Consider the following 16,233-nt stretch of genomic DNA (forward strand, 5'->3'; position numbering starts at 1 on the left):
GCTGTTTCCACGGCTTGAATCCATCACGTCCCGGTTAACATGAGGAGATCTATTGATTAAACAATCCAAAAGCTTTCCACTGTATATGTTAGTACTTCAAAGAATGAAAAGCATAGATCTTTTTAATTTCTTAAATATATCAGTAGTTCATGTATTACTTCAAAATATCAAGAACTTAGAGTTTTTTTTAGCTCATTTTTGCAGCCATGAAATTACTGAATATCCTTCTTGTTTTCTGCATATTTGGCTGTATATTATGGCCTAGTATGCAAAGCAACTTAGAGACTTACGTAGTTCAAGTTGAATCTCCAGAAAGCAAAATTTCCACTCAATCATTATCTGAGGATCTTTTTTGCCAAATACTATTGAAAGTTCAAGCTCAAATGAAGAATCGCGGTTAATATATTCATATCACAATGTGATGAAAGGTTTTGCAGCAAGATTATCCGCAGAGGAAGTGAAAGAAATGGCGAAAAAACCAGGCTTTGTATATGCATGGCCAGAGAGGATATTGTCTTTACACACTACACATACCCCGAGTTTTCTTGGATTGCAGCAGAACATGGGAATGTGGAAGGATTCAAACTATGGAAAAGGTGTGATTATTGGAGTTTTAGACAGTGGGATATTTCCTGATCATTCTTCGTTTAGCGACAAAGGAATGCCTCCTCCGCCTGCTAAATGGAAGGGTAAGTGTGAGTCGAACTTCACTACGAAATGCAACAACAAGCTCATTGGCGCGAGGACATTTCCTCAAGCCAATGGTTCGCCAATAGATGATGACGGACATGGTACACACACTGCAAGTACTGCTGCTGGAGGTTTTGTGGAAGGTGCTAATGTGTATGGAAATGCTAATGGCACTGCAGTTGGGATTGCCCCTCTTGCTCATCTTGCCATTTATAAGATTTGCGATTCTTTTGGTTGCTCTGACAGTGGTATTTTAGCGGCTATGGATGCAGCTATTGATGATGGAGTTGATATCTTATCCCTTTCCCTTGGTACAAGTACAAGTCCGTTCCATAATGATCCGATTGCACTTGGCGCGTATAGTGCAACACAAAGAGGTATTCTTGTTGTTTGCTCTGCAGGTAATAGTGGTCCATCCGAAAGCTCGGTTCTAAATGAAGCACCATGGATTCTCACAGTAGGAGCAAGTACTCTTGACAGGAAAATTAAGGCTACTGTTCAGCTCGGGAACAAGAAAGTATTTGAGGGCGAGTCCGCCTTTCATCCAAAGGCTTTTAGTACAAAATTCTTCCCTTTGTATGATCTGCACTAGATGGAAGTGAGTTTGACAGTTCTTATTGCGGAACAGGTACACTGACTAACCCTGCTATTAAAGGCAAAATAGTCTTGTGTATGGTAGGTGGTGGTTATTCCAGGATTGCAAAAGGACAAGCAGTTAAGGATGCTGGAGGTATTGGCATGATTCTAATAAATAGCGTAGATGATGGTTTTACGACATCAGCTGATGCTCATGTTCTTCCGGCTATGGATGTAACCTATGATGATGGAATTAAAATCACTGAGTATATGAACTCAACAAAAAAATCTATTGCGCGTATTACATTCCAAGGAACTATAATTGGAGACAAAAATGCTCCGGTTGTTGCTGGTTTTTCTTCCAGAGGACCAAGCATAGCTACTCGCGGAATTTTGAAGCCTGATATTATTGGTCCTGGTGTTAACATTCTTGCTGCTTGGCCTACTTCTGTTGAGAACAACACCAACACAAAATCTACCTTCAACATAATTTCCGGTACCTCTATGTCATGTCCTCACCTCAGTGGAGTTGCAGCATTGCTTAAAAGTGCGCACCCCACTTGGTCTCCTGCAGCTATTAAATCAGCAATCATGACAACCGCTGATACAGTCAACCTCGCCAATAATCCTATCTTAGATGAAACGCTCCGTCCTGCTAACATCTTTGTCATTGGTGCAGGACATGTCAATCCATCAAGAGCAAATGATCCGGGACTAGTTTATGATACAAAATTCAAGGACTACTTACCTTATTTGTGTGGTTTGAATTACACAAATCGCGAGGTTGGAAACCTTCTACAACGCAAGGTGAATTGCTCAGAAGTGAAAAGTATTCCTAAAGCACAACTAAATTATCCTTCATTTTCCATCACATTTGGAACACATCGACTAACGTCAGGGAGGCTAAATCATCTTACAATGTTGAGATAGTTTCACCACCAGGAGTTTCTGTGACTGTTAAGCCCTCTATTCTAAAGTTCTCGAAGTTAAACCTCTAGAATAGCCAATAGTTCAACTAGTGGTGTAGTTCAAGGATTCTTGAAATGGACAAGTAATAGGCACTCTGTAAGAAATCCAATTGCAGTTGTCTTAGAAGAAACTGCAACATTGGATTTCTAGTCTCTTTTCCTTTTAATAATAAGTCTGCATTACTGGTTTGCTTGACAATGTTGAATGAGTGCAGAAAGCACCCACATTCTATTATAGTGGTGTTACTTTCTTTTGAGCAAGGGCAACCCGGTGCACTAAGCTCCCGCTATGCGCGGGGTTCAGGGAAGGACCAGACTATAAGGGTCTATTTTACGCAGTCTTATCCTGCATTTCTGCAAGATGCTGTTTCCACGATTCGAACTCATAACCTCTTAGTCACATGGCAACAACTTTACCAGTTGCACCAAGGATCCCCTTCTATTACTTTCTTTTTAGTGTGGGCTAATATTTCTACTTCATTCTTTTACTTTATTTCTGTAATGGTTTTCTACATCTTTTCAGTTTTGTGAATTTTACTACATCAGTTCTATTTTCTTAATCGTCAGTAATATTTTTTATACTTCGACTTATTTTAGTTACTTTGTTGTATATTGAATTGATTGCTTACATCCTTCATCTTTATCTGCATCCAAATTTATGTTGATCCTAATTTACTTTGTATATTCTAATTTATAAAACATTCTTTTAATCTTGATATATATTTCAAAAAGTTTTGATATCAAATTACTTGAAAAGTAAATTGCTTGTTAATATGGCTTAATTATGGATACACTTCCTGCATTTTGAATCAGGCACATAGATCCTCTATAAAAGGCCTATATAAAAATGTACAGCTGCGCGCCATGTCTTCTAAAATTGCACACTCAAAACCCCCTATGCATTGAATTTCTATTATATATGGAGTTTAATGTGTATGATTACATCATTAAGAGTTTAAGTTATAATAGGGATGTATCCATGATGCAGTAAATTTTATAGACTGAAGCAAAAGATGATTGAAAAGCAAAATGCATTTAAAAACGACTCTTTGAATTAGACCAATCATGGAATCTAATAACATATAATCACATGCTTATTGTAAATGGATCAAATTATTAGAAAGAGAAAGCAAATAGACATCCACACCTGCAATTTTACTAGACTAGCACAACTGCGATTGGACTTCGTACAGAGTGCCTATTACTAGTCCATTTCAAGAATCCTTCAACTACATCACTGTTTGAGTTGTTGGTTATTTTGGAAAAGATCACTTGATATGTCAACTTCTGGTTCAACTTGGAGAATTTTAGAGTAGAGGGCTTAACCATCACGGAAACTCCTCGTGGTGAAATTATCTCTACACTGTAAGATGATTTAGCATCGCCAACATTGGTTACTGTTCTAGTATATGTCTGAGTATTTGTTCCCAGTGTGATGGAAAATGACGGATAATTTAGTTGTGCTTCAAGAATACTTTTCACTTCCGAGCAATTGACCTTGCGTTGTAGAAGGTTTCCCACCTGTCGATTTGTGTAATTCAAACCACACAAGTAAGGTAAGTAGTCGTCAAATGGGGTGTCATAAATTAGTCCCGGATCATTTGCTCTTGATGGATTGACATGTCCTGAACCAACGGCAAAGATATTAGCCGTAAGAAGCCTTTCATCTAAGATGGGATTGTTAGCGAGGTTTAATGTATCAGCAGTTGTCATGATTGCTGATTTAATAGCTGCAGGAGACCAAGTAGGGTGTGCGCTTTTTAGCAATGCTGCAACTCCACTGAGGTGAGGACAAGACATGGAAGTGCCTGAAATAATATTGAAGGTAGATTTTAAGTTTGTGTTGTTCTCTACAGAAGCAGGCCATGCAGCAAGAATGTTAACACCAGGACCAATAATGTCAGGCTTCAAGATTCCAGGACTAGCCATGCTTGGTCCTCGAGAAGAAAATGAAGCAACCATTGGTGCATTTCTATCTCCGATTATCGTTCCTTGAAACGTAATTCTAGCTACTGGTTTCTCTGTTGAATTCATATAGTCAAGAATTTTCATTCCATCAGCATCAGTAACATCCAGGGCAGGAAGGACATGAGCATCGGCTAACGTAGTAAAACCATATTCTGGCCCATTGTAGATGATCATGCCAACACCTCCAGCATCCTTTACTGCTTGTCCTTTTCCAATCCTTGTATAACCACCACCTGCCATACACAAAACTATTTTGCCTCTAATAGCAGGGTCAGTCAGTGTACCTGTTCCGCAATAAGGGCTGTCAAAATCACTTGCATTCTTTGCAGGATCAAATAGAGGGAAAAATGTTACATTGAAAGACTTTGGATGAAAAGTTGATTCGCCCTCGAATTCCTTTTTGTTTCCAAGCTTAACAGTAGCCTTAATTTTCCTGTCGAGAGTGCTTGCACCTACTGTCAGAATCCATGGGGCTTCATTTGAAGTAGAGCTATTGTATGGACCTTCATTGCCGGCTGAGCAACTTACAAGAATGCCTCTTTCTGTCGCACTATATGCACCGAGTGCAATGGGATCACTATGCAAGGGACTACCACTTCCACCAAGGGAAAGGGACAGGATATCGACACCATCATCAATAGCAGCATCCATGGCAGCCAAAATTTCACCGTCAGCGCAACCAGAAGAGTCACAAACCTTATAAATTGCCAAATGAGCAAGAGGGGCAACCCCAACTGCAGTACCTTTAGCATTCCCATATACATTGGCACCTTGCACAAAACCTCCAGCAGCAGTGCTGGCTGTGTGGGTGCCATGTCCATCATCATCTATTGGCGAGCGATCTTCTTGTATGTAGGACCTCGCACCTATGAGCTTGTTGTTACACTTTGTAGTGAAATTGGATTCACACTTGCCCTTCCACTTAGCAGGCGGAGGAGGCATCCCTTCGTCGCTAAATGAAGGATGGTCAGGCGAAATGCCAGTGTCCAAGACTCCAATGATCACACCTTTACCATAGTTGGAATCTTTCCACAATCCCATATTCTGCTGCAATCCAAGAAAACTTGGAGTATGGGTAGTGTGTAACGACAATATCTTCTCTGGCCATGCAGACATAAAACCTGGTTTCTTCTCCATTTCCTTCACTTGCTCTGCTGTTAATCTTGCTGCAAAGCCTTTCATTACGTTGCGATATGAATACACTAAACGTGGCCCTTCTTCGTCATCTGAGCGTGTGCTTGCTATCGTATTTGGCAAAAAAGATCGGTACCAGCTCTCAAGATCCTGATCTGATAAAGATTGAGTGGAAATTTGGCTTTCTGGGGATTCAACTTGAACTATATAAGTCTCAAAAGGGCTCTGAATAGTTGGCCATGGAAAACAGCTAACCATACAAAAAAGAAAAAAGATTTTCAAGAAATTCATGGCTGCAAGTGGGCTAAAAGAACTCTAATTTCTTGCTGTTCTGAAGTACAGTTGATACTTGAAATTCTTTAAACAACTAGTAGTATATATAGTGCTTTGGCCCTTTAATTTTGACTGATTTTCTGGTTCAACACGTTGGAACCTTTTTCAATTGTTAATTCAGATAAAGCACCTCATGTTGATTATAGTATTACTGTGTTGAAAAAGGAATACCATCATTAGAAGGAAAAACAAAGTTGAAGAAAGACTCAAGTAAAGCAGGAAAAGAAAAGGACACTGATGTGAACAAGTATTGTTGAACTCTTTCCTATATAATTGATTATTCTTAATCACCATCTACAAACCCGTACTATGTTTGCAGCCAGCCAATTTTGATATCTTAAAAATATATGTAGCCATATAGATCGTGAAAATTTATATAGCCGATCACATGTTGAAATTAATGCATAATTGAGTTGTAGTCTTTATCTACTGCTTCCAATGGTCCACTGAGATTAAAAGAATAAAAAGACCACCCTACTTTTTTCTTTTTCTAAATAAATGAAAGTGTTTTACCTTTAAGCTTATCTTTTCTTTTTGGATAAAGTTACGGTGGAGTAGTAAGTACTCTTTTATCATTAACCAGAAACTTGGATTTCGAGCCTTGAATATAGAATCGCTTTTGAGTAGGAAGCGTTTTACCTCCCCGCACCCGCAAAGTAGGACTTCCGGTCACAAATGCCGATTAGTCGGACCCAGAGCAAATATGCGGAAACCAAAAGAAAAAGGTGAAGTTATTCCTGTGTCAAAAAAGAGGTGGTAATGGCACTTAAAGAAATTAAGGACCAGGTCAATTAAGCCATGCTTTCCCTTTTTCTGTGCATATTATAATGATCTAAAGTTGGGAACTTTAAATTCTATGTATATATACCATGTGGATATTATTTTGTTCACTTATTAGAAGTTGGAGTTGGCCTCTGTCATTATTGGCATGCTCAACTCTTTTGAATTTTTTTGAGCAACATTCAAAAGTGTCCATTTAAATTTAAATAAATACATCTTCCAAGAACCTCACTACTCTTTTTGTTTCTTCATTCTTGACTCTCTTTTTCCATGTCAACCTCCTTTTTCCTTTTTCTTTTGGGATCATAAAGTAGTGCCTGGGTCGGCGTCTAACTTTGTCCATGAGAGTGTCTCGACTAGTTGCTGAGGTACCTGCTATTATTCTCCGGCAAAGCTATATTAGAGGTACCTGCTATTATTCTCCGGCAAAGCTATATTAGGTTATTTTTTCCACCAAAACTTCAACAGACTCATAAAAGTTATCTACTACTATTTTTGGTCTTTGCTTGAATTTGAAGCTTAATCTTCCATGATCTTGCCACTTCATTAACCACTAGAATACACTTAAATATGCATCTCCTCTGCTTAATTTAGGTCACAATGACTGGTTTTCTTGATATTTTTTATTTTTACTAGTTTCTCGATACGTGCGTTGCACGTGTATATCAAGTTATGTAATATATGATTCTGCGTATTTTTCAGATATATATAATGAAAGCATATCCTGAATAAGTTGCTACGAACTCATTATAACTATAAGTATGCATTGTTCCTAGTTGTTGCATTAAGCACCATTGTTTAACCAAAAAGTGGAATTTCGGTCAAAACTCTATTTTAGAAAAACTCGGGTTACTGATAATCAATGTATAAAATGAGTAAAAGAAATTGATTTTGCTAACAATAAGATGAACAGAAGAAAACAAAGTAAATCAGTATATTTCGATGATATTCCATGTCCTTACAAATGTTCAGTCTTCCCCTTTTTATAGACATTTCTAAAATATACGTTTTGCCTTTACCATAATAACAATTAAAGGCATTTAATGCTACGTTACAATGGTAATCATTGTAATTCAATACAGATTCTCTAACGTTTTCAGTATTTAATGCTTATTAAATACTGTATTTGTACTCTCTTATGCTGTCAGATTCATGCTCCTTAATTTTTGGATTTAAATAGGTACGAGCGTCGAGTCTTTTGAATATCTGCTCGTGCCTCTGCTCGTATCTGTTGCGACTCGTGCCTCTTTGCTAATCATCATTTTTTTGACCAGCCTTCGTGTCATGACACGTCATCTTTCAATCACTTCAATATATATAAACTCAATTTTTCCCAATACAGATAGTCCCCTCACTTGCCATTTATTCATCAATTGACTATTTTGGAAGTGGATTTTATTAAAGCGGGAATATTTGACGCCATTAATGCTATTATGGAATCGACGCTTCAATTGTTACTTCCCTTTAATGCTTATTACACGTGGCATCTTTTTATTGGTTCTGCGACTTTGCAGCACTTTTTAAGGCTCTTTTACAGCCTCACCAATTACGAAGCGACAGTTCTCATTATGACCTATCCATCATTGCACCTTTTCCTTTGACGGTTGCTTCTTAATATAAATATAGTTTTTGCCTTTGTCTTTCTCACATAAAGTTCTCTGAATATTCAATTCTTAAATTCTTGTTTGCTTCTTCCTCGTACTATCATGTCTTCATCAAACCCTACCCCTAGCAGAGTCCCCATAGTTGATAACTTTCCTCTTGCCCCTAGTAGGAGCAGAAGAGGAGGTAGACTACGTAATTTAGGATCTTCATTCATACATGGTTCTTCTCTTCCTTCATCTAGTTCTAGTCCTTCTTCTAGAACCAGAGGTTCTCTTTCTCAGAGGTCTTCTTCTAGAGGTAAAGAACCCTCTGAACCTCTTCATGAACCTTCAGTAGAGAAAATAGTTCCTGCGGAACTATTTTTCTACAATGATAGAGAGTCCTTTAGAAACCAAGTGTCCTCTTTGGAACGTGCTGATATCTACCCAACTCAGATCACTGAAGGTCTGATTTCTTTAATTCGTAAATACTGCCATTGGAGTCATGACTTTCTGATCATAATTCCCAATAGGAATTAAAGAATCACCTCTTATTTAATTGGGTTTTCTTTTGTTTATACATACTCTTTCACATTAGGTTTCAAACCTTCTATTGACCCTGTTATCCTCGAGTTCTGTCATTTTTTCGACGTCTGTTTAGGTCAAATTGGTCCCATAGTGTGAAGGGTTATTGCCTGTTTAAGGCATTTGACTAACATGGCCGGTGTCCCTTTCACTTTTGCCCATTTAATTCAACTTTACTCTCCCAGACTCTTTCGCCAAGATGTTTTTACTTTAGTAGCAAGGAGCAAAAGAGTTCTGGTCAGTCCAGAAGATGACAAAGACCGTAGCTGGTATGCCAGGTTTGTTGCAGCCCCCATTGTTGGTTTAGTGGGTAATGAAAATGTTCCCTTCCCTGAGAAGTGGAATTTTGCACGTGAGTATTTTTTTTAATAACTTTCTCGTACCTTTTTTCTTCAATTTTGATGATCATTATCTTAATTTTCCCTTTCTTTTCTAGAAACCATAGGAATTGTTGATGAAATTCCCAATTTTCGTGGTTGGGTAGGAAAATTATTGTATACAGCCTCAATGGAAGGTAGATCTTGGAAAGCTCTCTCCCAACGGTTTGGTTGGAAAGTGAAAACTCATGGTAAGAGTTTTTTTTATTACTTTTTCCAGATCTTATTTTAATCCTTCTTTTTATCAGGATTTGTCGTTTGAGGTATTAGTGCTGAGGCGGTCGTAGCTTTTTGAATTTATTTGGAAAGGGCCCAAGAGATAATTTTTGGCTCTTCATCGAAAAGAAAAGTTGTTGTTGACCAAGACTCTGAAGAAGAAGAAGAAGAAGAAGAAGAAGAAGAAGAAGAAGAAGAAGAAGAAGAAGAAGAAGAAGAAGAAGAAGAAGAAGAAGAAGAAGAAGAAGAAGAAGAAGAAGTAGTAGTAGTAGTAGTAGTAGTAGTAGTAGTAGTAGTAGTAGAAGAAGAAGAAGAAGAAGAAGAAGAAGAAGAAGAAGAAGATGGGGGTTCTTTGGTAAAAAGACCACGAGCTCGTAGACGAATCATTTCTGATGATGAAGCCTCTTCCCCTCGTTCTATTCCTCTTACCGAGTCTGTTGAAGCCCCGGTGATAATTCCCAATGATGTTGTTCCCGTTGTTGCTCATGATTCAATTGAGAAACTTTTTAGCTGCGGGTTTGGAAGTGAAAATTTAGATCCGGTTTCTGATGAAGCACCCCTTGCTTTTTTTTGTACTCCCATTTCTGTGATACCTCATTTGCCAGTCGTGGTTGTTACTGTTCCTCCCCAAGCTCTTTTTACTGCTTCTACAGTTCCTCCTTCGACTACTCCTCCTTCAATTGTTCATTACACTGAGGTTGGATCCTCAAGTAGAAGTGAAGCCATGAGGCAAGTTACTATTGAAGTTCCTGCTGAGGGCAACCTTTTGAGGAAATCAGGTCGAGCTGACATGTGGTTGAAGCCATTGATTGGTCCAGTTGAAAGAGCTAAACTTGATGGCTACAGTTCCTTGACTTTGATGAACAATATAGTGCATGCTTCTTTAAAGGTATCCCTTATTTCAAACTTTACTTTACTTTTTTTCTATTTTCAGTGTTCTCATCTTTCCCCTCCCCTTATTTTTTAGATCAATCTAATTGGCACAAAGATGATGAAGAGGGTTTCTCTCTCAAAGCAATTAGCGTATGACTACTAAGTGGAGGCGGATAATTGGAAGGAACAGTTTGAAAGTCTTCAAATCGACATGGAAATATTAGAAGAAAGTAAATGTACCTTAGAGCAACAGGTAAGGTCTTTGACTTCAGAGTTGGCTGTTGAAAAAGCTTCATCAAATCAAGCAGGTAAAGAAAAGAATCGTCTCGAAACCTCTTTTTCTGAGCAACTCTCTAAGGCAAGTGAAGAGATCGGAGAGTTGAAGGCTCTCTTAGATAAGAAGGAAGCATATGCTGGTGAACTTGTGCAGACTCTGACTCAAACTCAAGAAGACCTCCGGGTATCTTCTGATAAAGTTTGCTCTTTAGAAAATTCCCACGCTTCTCTTCAAACTTCTTATGAATCTGCCTTGGCTGAAAATAAGAAGCTAAGAAATGAAATTGCTGACTATGAAAGAGATTATGGGATTCTTGAAGATAAAACTACCATTGTAAGTGAGTTGGGCGTTTTTAAATTCTCGCCATGATACCCTTGTTGAAGTTAGTCAGGAGAATTTCAACTTGGAATCTGAGTTAGCCAAGATCAAAGAGACTATTGAGAAGACTCAGCAGAACCAAGATTTTTCTTCTCCCGTGGCTGAAGCTTCTGGAAATGTTGAAGATGATACGGGTATCCCCACTCCTTCAAGTGAAATTGAGCCTGCTACTACTGATGACCCTACTTCAGTTCCTTCAACTTCTCAGTGAAAAGTTTATGATGTTTGATTTCCTTTTTTTTTCTTTTTGGTGGTATATGGTAATAACCCTTGGTCTTTTTTAAGGGTTTGTTGAAAATGTTAAATCCCCAGACCTTTCATGGGGTGCTTTGTATAAACAACTTTTGGTTTATGACTAAGTTCATACTTAGTCTATACTTTTTAATATTAAGAAGTTTCCGTTGTTCGAACTTCTGTTTTGTTTATTCTTGCCTTTATTTTTAAGGACTTACTGAATAACTTGCATTTTTATTTTTCAAAAATGCTTTTTTTTTAACTTCATGAATACTTGAATTAATCATGAATTTTATAAAAGAGTGCCCTTTTATATTCGACACTTAATGAAGAAGACGTCTCAACTTCATAATGGTGTTAATGTGTAACACCCCAAAATTTTTATAATATTTGCATTCTTGATTGAGCATTTTTATAACGAGGAAATATTTTACTTTGCACTTCCTAATTATGAAATGGTCAATATATGAAAATTTCTTACTTTAGGTTGTGTTAATATTGGCAATGAAGTTCCATGATGTTGCTATATGTAATACTTAATATTATTTTGACTAGTTGTTATTAAATATAATATATAATTAAGTTTTTTAGTTTCCAACCTTTTGTATTTATCTAAGAATATTTAGTAGTTGGGTAACCATTTTATTTCATATCTATCCATAAACTCCCCATTTTTTCTACTCTTCAAGACAAAGAAGAATAGCTATCCATCTCTCTCTCTCTCTCTCTCTCTCTCTCTCTCTCTCTCTCTCTCTCTCTCTCTCTCTCTCTCTCTATCTCTCTCTCTCCTTCGTAGAAACTAGAATCTGAAGTTTCATGAAAAAAAACCATGGATTTCTACTAAATCAACAAGCAAATTTCGTTTTTGGTGAAGATCAAGTTGCTCCTCTTGGTAAGTTTCTAAACTCGTTTTTATACTAGATACCTACTAGTATTTTCTATATATCTTTTTGCACAGAGCTCCGATTTAAGTGATCCAGGACTTTCTGGAAAGGTATTTCATAAATCTATAACTCTTATGAAGGAACAAAAATCTAGTTTTGTTGGTATTTACCTGAAAAAGGATCAGAAAGTACAGGGCAGGTGCTGTCCAGATTTCCAGTTTTAGAAATACTCCATGTACTGCTGTTAGTAATTTTAGCATAACCTTTTGTTAAAAATTGATATAGAGGTGATTCAAGATGTTATAAAATGGTAAGACATAGATATACAACTTTTATGAATACTATAAAGTCTAGTTTGTCCGTATAGAGCTTCAAAACTGAGTCACAACTCGAAACAGTGATACTGTCCAGAATTTCTGTTTCAAACGTTTTTGGGTAATTTTTACCAATATCATATTTAGTTTGACTTGCTAAATCACTGAACTTATTTAGATATTTGATTATGTATTTAAGGTATATAAACCCTTTAAAAAAATCAAAGGGGAAGTGTTTGAAGAAGTGGACAGATTTGGTTTGTTTACGGCGTAGACGATTCGAACGTCCCCAAGTTGTGATTGAACTGTTTTGTGGTAAAATACCAAAGTTTGTGTATAAACTTGTACTCTTTTTGCTTGTTGGAATATGTTGAAATAACTTGATAATTTATTTTTCTTGTCTTCAATTTATATTGTTATATTCGTATTATATCAAGTATTGTAAGATATTTGCTAAATCACCTATTCGTACGGATTGTTTGATCATTTTGCATTCTTGTTGGGACTTTGTCCTTCTTGTGGCAAAGACTTTGTCACTCATCTTGGCATGCCTCTTGATTCGGATCTTTTGCCATCTTATCTTTGGATTTGTAGTTCGCCTTGAATTATGGAACTTGTCCGTGTTAAGTACGAACTAGGATGCCATTTTTAATATGGTTCTTGATTCTCTTGTCTATTGGGTTTTGACCCTACTTGATTTGGGGCTTCGGTCCATCTTGATATCTGATTATGCTTAGTATGATGGCATGACGTACGTATTGGGCGAAAAATGGATATTTGGTATACTCTTTTAAATTGATAGTATACGCTTTCTAGACTCTTGAACATTGTTATTGATATTTGGAAACACTTCTAAGTTTGATATTGATATGTTTGATATATTTGTTCACTTGTTTTAAATTATGATAAATTGAGCTAACTATGACTGAAAAGGGGAATTGGTGAATTTAATGACTCCAAGCCTAAAGTTTATATACCACTAAGCTTTATGCTTAGCGATAGTTGTTTTCTATCGTAGGAAATGTTCGGGATGAAATCTGAAGATGGCCAGGGTGAAATAGTCTTTTTGGGAGAATTTATAGAGATCACATTTGCATATGCACCTTGGTTTGTATAGTTTTGGGACATGTACATGATATACATGATATACAGGATATATATATATATATATATATATATATATATATATATATATATATATATATATATATATATATATATATATATGTCACACTTATGTTATTTGGAGGCTTGTTGGATTTTAAAAACCAAAATCTTGTAACTTGAATTTGTAACCTATTTTATTGTATTAGGGTATTTTAATAACTCAAGTCTTGTAATATGTTGAATTTACACTTTGTCTTGTAAATATGTAGAAAAGGAGAAAACTAGTTCCTTTTTTTTACCCGATAGTTTGAAATTTATGTACAATACAAACTTGTAGTTATTTTGAATGATTGTATAAATCTGTTAGGAAGTTGCTTTAATCTGTTGATTAATCAAGAAGGGTTATATCACCATGTGTTAATATTTTGACATTGTATTTCATTTAAAATAAAATTTATGGTGTATTTTCCAAAAAAAAAATATATCGCACTTTGAACATTTTTGCATGGGCCTACTTCCGCTACTAAAATTATTCTGAATATTTTTTTTAATGAATATCTCTTTTAATATTTTGTAAGTAGGAAATTAGATTTGTTTCCTAAGTAGTACCCTCCCAAAGGGGTTGCTACAAGTTTTGGTATCAGAGCCACGGTTTGTGATTCTAGGATTTGTTTTGTTGTGATAGTACCTAGTAATTGTTGTTATTTCCTTTCTTGAAAATGACTTGGAGTTTATAAATTTTTGCATACTTGTTTAATTTAATTTATTGTATTATGTGTGCATATGCATCATGTATATGTCCCTAATGCAATGTGATCTTATCTTTTATAGGAATTTTAATATGGCCTCTTCTTCGAATAGAGTTGTTGAATCTATTGATGAAAGTCAGGCCCAGTATAATGCCATGCCTCACCTTCAGGGAGGAAATGAGGAACCCTTGCCTGAACTAATTCATCCTAGTGTTAGTGGAAATGAAGTGGGCAGTAATCCAAGAGCAGTGAGTCATAATACTCCATTTATGACTCCTCCATTCCAGCAGATGGCTGAATTCTTTCGTCACTTGGCTGGGACAATGTCAGAACCTAGTGAAATGAATTTTGAGAAGATGAGAAAAATGGGCGGAGTTGAATTTGAAGGCACTACAGATCTCACGGTAGCTGAACAATGGCTCGAGCGCATGGAGATGGTCTTTGAACAACTGGAGTGTACTAATGCTGCCAAATTTAAGTATGCTATCTCCTTTTTACAAAAAGATGCCTATGATTGGTGGGTAAGTATGCCAAATGCAAAAGCAAATCCTCCGGTACTGACTTGGGATGACTTTGTGAAATCACTTCGTGCAAAATATGTTCCCCCTGTCTATTGTGATGCTAAAAAGAAAGAGTAAGACAAGGGAGTATGTCTATTGCAGAGTATCAACAAAACTTTCTCAGGCTTTCACGCTATGCTAAAGGTATTATTGATGGTGAAAGAGACAAGTGCAGAAGATTTGAAGAAGGCTTGAATGGTTACATTCGAAAATCAGTGGCAATCTTACAACTTGAGGATTTTTCCAAGCTGATTTCATCTGCACTTACTTGGGAAAGAATTGACAAGGAAGAAGCTAGTAGGAAAGAAAACAGGTTTAGGAAGGGTAATTCAGATTATGGCGGTCCATCCAAAATGGGAAAGTTTGACTATTCCAAGATCGAGAGTACACATAAATCATTACATCATAAGAAGAATAAGTCAAATTTTTCTATTGCCAGTACTCCAAGCTATGGCCAAGGCAAAACTCATACACCTACTTGTGCACAGTGCGGGAAGAACCATTATGGTGCATGTAGACGAGCTTCTGGTGCTTGTTTTAATTGTGGAAGTATGGATCATAAAGTGAAGGATTGTCCTAATCCTAACCCTCTTTCTTATACACATACAGAAGGATCAGTTTAAAAGCCTGTCACTACTCATTCTCAAGTTAATAGTAGTGCTAGACCTCGAAATATGCAAGCAGCGGGTTCGAGTGTAGCTAATCAGGCTGGTGGGTCGAGATCTGCTGCACGAGTTTATGCTATGAGACAGAAGAATGACAAGGATGGTCCGGACGTGGGTGCTGGGATCTTCGCACTCTTATGTTTTCTCATCACTTGCATTTCCCGATACTGTTAAATCTGTGAGACTTGACTTTGATGTGCTATTCACGAGTCCATTAGGTCATCAAGCTGTTGTTAACAGGATTTACCGAGATTGTCCATTCATGATTCAAAATCTGGTCTTCCTTGTCGACTTGCTTGAAATGCCCTTCCAAGACTATGATGTTATTGTTGGCATGGATTGGCTCCATAGGCACCATGCATTGGTTAATTGTAGTTGAAGCAAGTGACATTTAGAACTCCTGCATATTCACACATGGTAGTTCAAGGAGAAAGATCATTGACATCTAATATTATTTCCGTGGTTTTGGCAAGTAAGATGATTTGTCAAGGTTGTGATGCCTATCTTGCTCATATAGTCGATATTGGGGAGTCCACGTCTTAAGGACATACCAACTGTGTGCGACTTTCCTGATGTATTTCCTGATGATCTTCCTGGGTTGCCTCCAGAAAGGGAGATTGAATTTCCTATAGATCTTGTCCCTGGAACTACTCCTATTTCTATCGCTCCCTATAGAATGGCTCCAGCTGAATTAAAAGAGTTGAAGGCTCAATTGCAAGAACTTCTTGAGAAAGGTTTTATCCGTCCCAGTATTTCACCTTGGGGAGCTCCTATTTTATTTGTGAAAAAGAAAGATGGCACTCTTAGGCTTTGTATTGATTACCGACAGCTGAACAAGGTAACAATCAAGAACAAATATCCATTTCCTAGAATCGATGACTTGTTTGACCAACTGAAGGGTGCTAACTTATTCTCAAAAATTGACTTGAGATCTAGATATTATCAGTTGCGTGTGAGGGAGCAAGATGTTCCTAAAACTGCT

At 37.0% G+C, this 16,233-nt stretch overlaps 2 protein-coding genes and 1 pseudogene across 2 annotated transcripts; 2 read left to right on the plus strand and 1 right to left on the minus strand.

The window, feature by feature from the left end:
* Window positions 1-206: 206 nt before the first annotated feature.
* LOC104218301 (subtilisin-like protease 4) lies at window positions 207-2,679 on the plus strand (annotated as a pseudogene).
* Window positions 2,680-3,251: 572 nt separating this feature from the next.
* Window positions 3,252-5,878, minus strand: LOC104218300 (subtilisin-like protease). Its single transcript, XM_009768756.2, has one exon. The coding sequence runs from the start codon at window positions 5,625-5,627 to the stop codon at window positions 3,393-3,395; it is 2,235 nt and encodes a 744-aa protein (XP_009767058.1). The 5' UTR covers window positions 5,628-5,878; the 3' UTR covers window positions 3,252-3,392.
* A 4,416-nt stretch (window positions 5,879-10,294) lies between these two features.
* On the plus strand, window positions 10,295-10,949 carry LOC138882609 (uncharacterized). The gene is made up of 2 exons (XM_070163213.1): window positions 10,295-10,693; window positions 10,752-10,949. The coding sequence occupies exons 1-2, from the start codon at window positions 10,295-10,297 to the stop codon at window positions 10,947-10,949; spliced, it is 597 nt and encodes a 198-aa protein (XP_070019314.1).
* Window positions 10,950-16,233: the final 5,284 nt, after the last annotated feature.

This window comes from Nicotiana sylvestris, chromosome 12 (genome assembly GCF_000393655.2).
Source record: "Nicotiana sylvestris chromosome 12, ASM39365v2, whole genome shotgun sequence".
Classification (NCBI taxonomy): Eukaryota; Viridiplantae; Streptophyta; class Magnoliopsida; order Solanales; family Solanaceae; genus Nicotiana; species Nicotiana sylvestris.